Here is a 10,816-nt window from a genome sequence, read left to right on the forward strand (position 1 = left end):
TGATGACACTCAAACACTCCCTCAGCATAGCTGCAGCTGTTTAGAACTACACATTGCTTTGACAGCTCCTGAATGAACTAATTCAGATTCACTTTAGTTGGACCTGCTTAGATGCACGTACATGATGGGAAAAGCAACACACTGCATGGTACAGAGCAGCTCACCAGGGCTTCTGGGACAGTCTGCAGCAACAAACTGAGCTTCCCTTCACTGTCTCGTAAGAGCTGATCCTTCGGAGAGTCTGAACATCCTTCCACATTCCCTAAGCTATTGTGCAAGTAGAAGTACTACCCAGAATGAAAGCTGTACTGGAAGATGTCCCTAAACAAGCTGTGTAACAGAATGTCATTCAAATTGGTTCTATACGTGCTTTACAGCAGGACAATGCCCAAGCAGAAAAACCTCTGTGGTGAAGATGTGCCCTGAAAAGGTCATTTTTAACAGACTGCTGGGCAACCTGAACATGTGGTAAGTAAGAACATGTCCCACTAAAAGGCAAAACACATTAAGCCACAAGCCTACAACTAAGTGTTGCCTTAGCAGCAGGAGGGACTCTGGAGAGCTGTAGGACACTGAGGCAATATGGATTCCCAAAAATGGGGAGTCCTGTATGTTTGAACAGGTTGTGCTCTGACATAACATATTCTTCGTGCAGTTTCAGGCCCCTGTATGTATTTCTACATACACATTGCATTGTGATTTCACTTTCTTCTTTGCATTTGTAGATTTAAAATACCTAAGGAGAACAATTCTATTAATTTTTATATTGAGGCAAATGAAATACCTTTTGCTCCCACGTTCTCCCTCAAGTCACATAAAATTGCTAAATCCAATACTTGTATTTTCCTTTCTAGCAGAAAATTCACTGGTCATATCATAATGGTGTGATCAGCAAACACATCCAGAGATTCTCTTCCTCCCTCCTTTAGGGATCTGTGTGCAGTTTAGAACAAGAATAGCTGGTGTTTGCTCATCAGTGCTCACTCTTCCATTTTGGATCCTTTGTCATCCTGGTCCTCAAAGTCTCCCAGTTATTTCTTCATCTCCTCCTCTGTACTGAGTAATGTCTTTGAACTTGGTATCATCACAAATATCATCAGTACTTGACTCTGTTTTCCCTGGTACAAAACCAGTTCCACTAGTGATCCCACAGTCCCACTAATGATCCTGAGACAGTCCAGACTGCGACTGCCTTTCATCATCTCCTTTAGCTATCTTCCACTAGTCACTCCCTTCCCCTATTTGCAACTCTCACCCTGATCTACTTCTCCAGCTCACTGAAGTTTCTCGTGGGACACCGCTTCTGCAATGGCTACACAAAAGATCTCTTTTAGATCACATCTAATGTAGGAGAAAGAACTATTTAATCTCATTTTCTATTTACCTTTTAATTATCTCTTTGCTCAAAACCTGCTTCAAACTCTTGCAGCAGATGACTATGCAAATAAAACAGGCTTTTAGATCTACTGCATTATTCACATAGCTAGCTGAATAAGGTTTTTGATCCCTGCAAGTGTAGAACCAGCATATGGTATGCAGCAACTAAACAAATCAGGATGGAAACCAATGCTTTGTAGGTGACAGCTTTCTAGGCCATATCATCTTAGAAAGAAGACTACTTGTAAGACTTGAGTCTAGAAGTTTAATGGCCAGGGTAATTTCTTCTTCTTCAGGGCAATCTGATATTTTAGTGTTCACAAATCATGTAGATGAGGCCCTCAGTGATACGGTTTAGTGGTGGCCTTGGCAGAGATGGGTAAAGGTTGGGCTTGATGAGCTTAAAGGTCTTTTCCAACCTGGTTGATTCTATGATTTGTGTGTCTATGGACCACTCCACACCAGCAGCCAGGCTTCCCCCACCCCTTTCCTTGTATCAGCACAAATACACATGCAGTAAACAGAGATGACTAATCTGATTTACAACTAATTCTGAGGAGAGTTTGAACCTCCTGAGTTTCCCAATCAAATTCACATCAGAAAGTAAAGCTGTGTGCCAGATGGGAAAGAGGGGAGGGAGAAACATAGCTGCTTTCTTTGACAACGATGCTGGCTTAAATACAGCTAGGGAACTGGGATGTAGGGCTGTTTAGCACCATGAAAATTAGGTAATAACAGTGCTCTAGCCTAGAGATTTTGACATAAACAAGACAATACATGCTTGTAAAGGCCACTGCTATCTTTCATTTAACTGGTGAGGTGGCAAAAAATACCACATCAGTTGTCAGGCAGAGAAGTGGGTTTTTTTTCCCCTTCTTCCAATGATGTGTAGCCTCCGACAGACCAAATCATGCATCTCACCCCCTCTGTGGATAAAGCATTAAGACCCTTAAAGATCTGCAATACATGAATGGAGGAAAAGAAGTTGGTGTGTGTTGCCACTGTGCCATGAATAACAAACCAAACTCCCCTTCATGCCTGCTGGCAGTAAGCAATTTATGAACCTAAACTGGGAAGGAAAGTAGAAAGTAATTCACTGAAAAATAAGGCTTGGAACCTGGCTGTTACACATAATAGGATCCTTTTCCATTCTTATTGCTCTCCTTTCAGTGGGGAAAAAAACACCCCATGCTGAAACAATGAACAATACAAAGCTGTCTACGTAGTTACTCCCCTTTTTGCAAGGCTGACAAATGGTGATCATCACAGACAAACACCTAAAGGAATCAACCTCTGCTTTCCCATACAGTTAGGGACCGAGACTGTGATTTAAACTATGACTGCACAAGCATATTCAACTTACTTCAAGCCCATGAGATACAACATTCAGTTGGAAAATACTTAGTGAAATTATATCGATTTTTTTTTTTGGATGCACTCTAAAATAAAGGATAAGTATTAAGAAAATAACCTTGCTTAGCTGAGCAGAGAAATGTTTTCTCTGGATTTATGATGTATTTGGCAAAGAGTGTGAAAAAAACCCCATGAGTGCAGTACTTGAATGTTTGGAATGTGGCCACAACTGTATGTTCTCCACAAAAATCAATTTGGAAAGAGTTGTTGTAAGAAGTCCAGCACTTTTATGGGTCTAAATCTTTTCTACATTGATTCCTCATGTATAAATTATAACAGCAAATTCATATGCTGAACCTAAGAGAAACCAGATGCAAAAAATTAAAGGTCTGGGGCAGCAGTTTAAAGTTTCCCCTGTTTCCCTCTTTCCCCACAAGTTGCAAAGCCAGGTTGGACACAGGGGCTTGGAGCAACCTGGCTTAGTGTGAGGTGTCCCTGCCTGTGGCAGGGGGTTGGAACTGGGTGATCTTAAGGTACTTTCCAACCCAAACCATTCTGTGATTCTATGATCTATCACCTCTGAATCTGTGACATGGGACAATATCTGTGCTAATGCATCAAACTGGAATACAGTGAAGCTGTGATGTATTTACTGCCATAAACACAGATTCAGTAATCGATTAAAGAAATAAAAGTCCAGGATCAGCAATAAATTCTGCCACTGTAGTTAACAAAACTGCTTTCAGTCACTTCATTCAAAACCAGTTATAACCAGCTTAGTAAAAGCATCAGCAACTGCTGCTTTCAGCCCCGTCTGTATCTTCCTGTTGGAAATGTAATTGGGGGGAAAGAAAAGAAAGGATTTAATTAACATTAGCAAAAAACCCTGAGAGTTTCTCTTTTTATCTATAGGTAGAATAATAATTCATGTCTCTAGAAGAGATTTTTTGCAGCAGCTTGGAATTTATTATCAGAGAATTCATTTTATTCCTCAATGCTTCACTAATCCACCAACAGGAACCACGTACCAGCTTTACAGCTGCTGATGCAGCAGGTACACTTTGACAAGCGATGGCACTACTGATTTCAGACATTAAGGCTTTAAAGCTCTGTCCTGCAAAGAGCTCAGGGCTTTTGCTTGGTAGTTTTTCAGCTGCTATCCCCAGTCAAAACCTCATAAATGAGAGAAAACTGCTCATGGTATGCACAAGTGAGAGTGATTTCTAACCTCCTGTGAAGAGGCAAGCTATACAAATCCTATCAGTGAATGCGTATTAATACTCCTAGGCTGCTATAAAAGGAACTGGCACCAAATACACCATTAAGCAAGTAAGACCATAACAACCAGTCTGATACACAACCCTTGAAGACATCCTGGGTTTAAATTCAGCTTGAATTTACACAAAGTAAAATGGAGTAGTTAAAAATACCCCAAACTAATATGTTAAAGTGGAGAGACAAACATGGTGCTGTCACCCAAACCACGTTCGGAAGTCAGGTCATAGTTTCCCAGCAGCTGCTAATGGAAAGAAGTGGATAAGGATTCATTAAACCCTCCCTTTCACACACACTTTAGCCCATAGTGAGGGTCACCTCATTACACTTACCACAGACAAGAACCACATGAAATATTAGGTCAAATGCTAAAACACAACATGCATTAAACCATTCCAGTTTTACAGGTCACCAAGTAAAAGGATGGCAACATGACAGGCAGCAGCAAAAGGCAAATTGTGTTTGCTTTTCATCTTCCAGCTACAAAATCGTGTAAAACACTCCACTAAAACACAGTTTAAAACCAAGATTAGCTCCTCCAACAGAGCAAGATTTACCTGATGGAATACAGGCTCTTTCAAATTTAAGTAAACCTGGAAAGATTAAAAAGAGAAGTAATTTACAACAGAGAACAGCATAACATTAATCTAAATACTGCCAAGACTCGTTCTGTTAGAATCGAGACACAAGAAGCCTATAACAAGCACCATAAAAGTTGCTTAAACATTTCAAGTTTCCTCTGGCAAAACCTGAAGTTTTAACTGTGGAATGATTTTAAATTAAAGAGCACAAATAGAGACATTAACATCTAGAATCAACTCATTTAATAAGAGTTGCAACACACAGAAAAAGAAGATGCAGGAATTACCAGTCTCTATATGTGTTGCAAGAAGCAAACATACTCTACTTTGAATTGTTATTCATGGGTTTTGACAATGCTTTAGAATTTCAATTCATTTTACAAAATAGCTTTTCTTATTGTTAATGCAGTTCATTTAATAACTGCTTTGGAAGAGAGAAGGGCACTGGACCTTCAGCATAATATGCCGTAAGTGTAAAACATCTTAGGAGGCAGAGAACAGTATCTAGATGGCAGAAATGACCTGTAATAATACTTCTTATTTAAGAAATGGCTGTCAATAAAAATAACAAAGGAAATTCCATCTGTGGCTGACAGGCAGCACAAAACTCATTTTAGTCATAAAGGGAACACACAGCACTGAGAAAGGGAATCAAGTCATGACAGTTTAAATTATTCTGATTTAACAGCTATGTTCCTTTCTTATTCTGGCTGCTGTTTTGAACCACCACTCAATAGCCTGGACTGGGTATCACAGTGCACCTTTTGCAGGCTGCTGAACAGGATTCTTCTCATTTCTGCACATGAATTAAAGAGAGGGAAGATGAGGAATGCAGCTTGTCCAAGTCAGCGGTGACTGTTTTTCTTACATTATTATTCTAGCAACTGGATTATTGCTTTTCTTTTTCATTTATTCTATAAAGGATTTAGACAGAAAGGTTTTAGGTTTCTGTCTCTGCTCTGGAGCTAGGCTGAGAGAGCTGGGCTAGGGCAGCTGGAGAAGAGAAGGCTCCTGAAGGGGACACCTTAGAGCAGCTCCAGGGCCTAAAGGGGCTCCAGGAGACCTGGAGAGGGGCTTGGGACAAGGGATGTAGGGACAGGCCAAGGGGAATGGCTTGAACCTGCCAGAGGGGAGATTGAGATGAGCTCTGAGGCAGAAGCTCTTCCCTGTGAGGGTGCTGAGGCGCTGGCACAGGGTGCCCAGAGAAGCTGTGGCTGCCCCATCCCTGGCAGTGTTCAAGGCCAGGTTGGACACAGGGGCTTGGAGCAACCTGCTCTAGTGGAAGGTGTCCCTGCCCGTGGCAGGGGTTGGAGCTGGAGGAGCTTTAAGGTCCCTTCAACACAAACCACTCTGGGATTCTACAATTCTCTGACCAGCACGATTTTCCCAGCCAAAGAATAATATGTCCTGCTTGACTGGAAGTGAGAAGAGATCCAGTGCTGCCTGTGTCACATTCCTTTAGTGGCAGGAAAACTGTCAAACTACAGGTGGAAATGCCATATTAGAAAGAGTTACTTACTATGCTGACTACGAAGCTGTATGTTATTAACAAGAAAAGCAGTGGATAATTGACTGTGTTCTTGTACTTGAAACATTCATACCTGGAAGAGAATATAAAGGAGAGTGATAACATTCATCTCTTATCATATAAAGGATGCATTTTTCAAGGTATATTATCACAAACTTTGTGAGAAAATTGATCCAAATGAGTCTCAGGCGCTTAAAGAAACCATATCTCCTCCAATGAAGATGTGTCATTTTAAGATAAAAATTCATACTTTTACCAATAAATGTGCTTTTTTAAATAAATCTACTGCAAAAGCCCCAATAAGCTCATGTATATAGAGTCAGAGGGAAAAGTTTGGGAATCAGGAGCACTTTCAGAAGGCGCTTAAGGGGTGATAATGGATGGCAAATTAGAAATGAGTTTCGAATGCAATACGGCTGCCAAAACCCATTACATCTGTGAGCTAAAGGCAGTGTGGGAAAGGGGCTGCCTTACAAAACACTGAACTCCAGAGATCTCTTAAAATGCAGATTGTTTATGGCTTGACACAGTCACAGTGCAGTAAATTTGCTAGACTGGGTAGTGGTGGAAGTGCAAGGTAGAGACAGCTAATTGCTGCCAGCATGTAAAACAACTCATTAAAATTAGCTTCACAGTCTTTACATTATGGTTCAGTCACGCTTGTGATGGAATTATACACACACACACATCTCAGAGTCTATATCCATCAGAAAAACCCAACAAAAATGACCTGTGAGAAGCACAGAAGCTTTAGGGCTAGGGGAAGGGGTCTGAGTAACTCCAAGCTACATCTGCCCTATTTATTTCTTTATAAACTTCTGTAAATAAGACACTATCATGGAGGAATAAAAGGAAACAAAGAAATAACATGTAGGAATATCTGGGGAAAAAAAAAACCTTATAAGATCCCAATGTGCTACATTGCAGAATGGCCTGGCAAAGTAATGACAAAGCTTGAGAGACAGGAGGACCTTATTGCAGTCTTCCAATATCTAAAGGGGCTGACAAGAAACCTGGAGAGGGGCTTTGGGCAAGGGCCTGTAGAGACAGGCCAAAGGGAATGGCTTTAACCTGCCAGAGGGGAGACTGAGATGAGCTCATAGCAGCCTTCCAATATCCGAAGGGGGCCTACAAGGATGCTGGGGAGGGACTCTTCATTAGGGACTCTACTGGTAGGACAAGGGGTAATGGGTTTAAACTTAAACAGAGGAAGTTTAGGTTAGATCTAAGGAAGAAGTTCTTCACAGTGAGGGTGCTGAGGCACTGGAATGGGTTGCCCCAGGAAGCCGTGAATGCTCCAGCCAGGTTGGACAGAGCCTTGGGCGACCTAGTTTAGTGTGAGGTGTCCCTGCTCATGGCAGGGGGTTGGAACTGAATGATCTTAAGGTTCTTTCCAACCCAAACCATTTTATGATTCTATGAGCTCTTGGGCAGAAGCTCTTCCCTGTGAGGGTGCTGAGGTGCTGGCACAGGGTGCCCAGAGAAGCTGTGGCTGCCCCATCCCTGGCAGTGTTCAAGGTCAGGTTGGACACAGGGGCTTGGAGCAACCTGCTCTAGTGGAAGGTGTCCCTGCCCATGGCAGGGGTTGGAACTGGATGAACTTTAAGGTCCTTCCAACACAAACCACTCTGGGATTCTACATATAAGGGAATGCCCTGTGCAGAACTACCCCTTCACCTACCTTCAAGGAAAACAAAATGATTATTAAAGGCCTCCTCAACTAAATATTAGCTCATTCTTCACAACATTTTAATTACTACCAGACATACTTATACAGAATCTTATTAGAGCTATAAATGCAGTAACAGACTTTGGTGCTTTTGAAGATAATAGAGTAACCGTTGCACAAAATAAGCATGATTTTCTTACGCTAACAGATCGTTACAGCCACTTCTCATCCTTTTCCCCACCCACATTCAAACCAGACAAAATAAATGCAAAGGCAATTTCAAGGAAATAGGGAGCTACAATGGAAGTATTTCCACTAATAGAGGCATTCCAGTTCTGCTCCAGGGTTTGCACAATCCATACTAATGTATGAATCACAAACTGACGGGGATTTCCACAGATGTGGGTTTAATCCTACAGCATCCCATTGCCACTGCAAGCTCCCAAAGATGTTCCAGTTTTCAGTGGCTGAATATTTGCTATGTTCAAAAGCAAAATGACTTTTTTCTTTCTCCCCCTGTCTTTTTGTCTGCAACAAGTTGATTTATCGTTCGGATTTTCCAAGTGACAGAACAAATGATGTTAAGTCCAGGCCTTGCAGCAACAGGCAGGGAAAAGCTAACTTACAGTATCTTTGCAGTTGCCAAATGCTACATTGCTTCCAAAATGAAATGGGAGAAAACATCCTGGCATGGCATTAAGCTGTCATGTGTGTTCCAAGACACTCTGCTCAAAATATGCACTCAACTCCTCATAAAACTCTTTCTTCTTTAATTTTCCAGATGAGTGGAGAGCAGGTTTAACCAGACATCTGAGATTTGCATTTGGAGTCAGACTACAGCACAGAAATACAGCTCAAGTTCATTCATTTTGGAGGTGTTACTGAAGTTGATTTATTAGGGCTGCTGCTTACACACCAAGTAATCCTGAGCTCTGGTTGTGTACTACAGAAAGTCTTTAAGAAGAGGTATTTCTTTTCCTATTAAACAAACACTGGTAAAACATCACTAAATGAGGAAGAACTAGGACTAAAGCCAGGCTGGTGCTCTGATGGCCAAACCACAATGCTGCAAGACAGAGATCTCACTGAAAGCAGTGGAAGCTTCAGTGTCAGCCTCACTGTACACTAGACTGGGCTTTACAGATACTAAATGGTTAATAGTTCATCAATATTCAGAAAGAAATAACAAGTACTTACAGGCAGTAGACAAACACACAACAACTGTATATCATTGGCAGCTCATCCAACAGCTATAAAAAGCAGAGACATCAAAACATGAAAAGTACTTTTAACTCACAGTAAATTAAGGAGAGAGAAGTCTTAAGAAAACTGGAGTTTTTAAGTCATTTGGATAGAAACTCTTCATCAGGGACTGCAGTGACAGGACAAGGGGTGATGGGTTCAAACTGAAATAGGAGAAGTTCAGGTTGGAGATAAGGAAGAAGTTCTTTACTGTGAGGGTGCTGAGGCGCTGGCACATGGTGCTCAGAGAAGCTGTGGCTGCCCCATCCCTGGCAGTGTTCAAGGCCAGGCTGGACAGAGCCTTGGGTGACATGGTCTAGTGCGAGGTGTCCCTGCCCATGGCAGGGGATTGGAAGTGGATGATCTTAAGGTCCTTTCCAACCCAAACCATTCTATGATTCTATATCCACCTTCTTGACTATACTCCAAATCCTATCCAACTGAAAGCTGCTGCATTAATAAGCTCATTACCCTGACTCTGTTGGATATGATGTCTCAAAAAGCCCACGCCTTCAAAGGATCATGCCATTTGCACTGTTCATACCCCCTGAAACATAAGAGTGAGTTTTGAGAAGTCAGCCTGAATAAACCTGCTCAATAGAGGCATCTTCTTACTTGTGTACTAACTTCACAGAGAAACTGAAAGGCATTTTTCCCATATGATAAAATAGAACTTTAGGCCCTTAGGGAAGTATGTTGTGATGTGTTTGCATGTTTACTTCCTGATTTTGGAACTTTCCTACATTGTGTTAATTCAGAGACAGGGTTTTTTTGGTTGGTTGGTTATTCTGGGGTTACTGGTTGTGGTTTTTTCTTCCCAAATAATGACTGCCACATAATGTTTTATTGTCTTAAATAATCTTTCTACTTTGGGACAAGGCTGGCACGTTACAGCTAAAACAATTCTCCAGGAACTTGCCACCTTAATGGAGATGGAATTAAAACAGTAATTACAAGGGAGGTGATTTCTGAAGGGGGAGGGTGTGTGTGTGTAAATTAGATTATAATTTTCTTCTTATACTTTTATCAAAGCACATTAACAATTTTCTGCTCCTAAATATATAAATTCACCTCCTCTTACAAAGGACTGAAAATCATGAAGCTGAAAAAGCATACAAATGGATCAGTGAAGATCCATTCTTCGCTGGCCCTCTGATATCTAATATGATATATCATATATCAGATCCTCTGATATCTAACATGTGAAGCAAATGACAGAGCCTTGGGAGACATAGTTTAGTGTGTGGTGTCCCTGCTCACGGCAGGGGTGTTGGAACTAGATGATCTTAAGGTCCTTTCCAACCCAAACCATTCTCTGATTCTATGATCTTAGAATTGTTACCCCAGGTTTGACTCTTTCCTTAGAAAACCAAGAACTGGATGCAAACAAGATTTTGTCCTTTTTCCATCATCACTACTGTTGATGGCCACACCTGTATAGAAATTACTTTCCTATTACTGGTACAGGGTAATTTGCAAGTTCACAACCATGCTTGCAGCCCAGAGAGCCAACTGTATCTTGGGCTGCACCAAAAGCAGTGTGAGCAACAGGTCGAAGGAGGTGATCCTGCCCCTCTGCTCTGCTCTGGTGAGACCCCACTTGCAGCACTGGGTGCAGTTCTGGTGTCCTCAACATCAGAAGGACATGGAGCTGTTGGAGCAAGTGCAGAGGAGGCCACGAGGATGCTCAGGGGCTGGAGCACCTCCCGTATGGAAACAGGCTGAGAACACTGGGGCTTTTGAGCCTGGAGAAGAGAAGCTGCTGGAGACCTCAGAGCAGCTTCCAGTGTC

The 10,816-nt window shown here is 41.8% G+C and overlaps 1 protein-coding gene across 1 annotated transcript in view; it reads right to left on the bottom strand.

The window, feature by feature from the left end:
* Window positions 1–10,816, bottom strand: part of ACER3 (alkaline ceramidase 3) — a gene marked incomplete at its 5' end in the record, with an annotated part of 33,604 nt that overhangs the window by 12,263 nt on the left and 10,525 nt on the right. Inside the window, 3 exons of the mRNA XM_010022281.1 lie at window positions 4,563–4,598; window positions 6,106–6,187; window positions 8,981–9,033. Of these exons, the coding sequence (XP_010020583.1) occupies window positions 4,563–4,598; window positions 6,106–6,187; window positions 8,981–9,033 (171 nt within the window). The remainder of the gene's footprint in view (window positions 1–4,562; window positions 4,599–6,105; window positions 6,188–8,980; window positions 9,034–10,816) is intronic.

The sequence above is a fragment of the Nestor notabilis genome, unplaced genomic scaffold (genome assembly GCF_000696875.1).
Source record: "Nestor notabilis isolate BGI_N333 unplaced genomic scaffold, ASM69687v1 scaffold7379, whole genome shotgun sequence".
NCBI classification, from domain to species: domain Eukaryota; kingdom Metazoa; phylum Chordata; class Aves; order Psittaciformes; family Psittacidae; genus Nestor; species Nestor notabilis.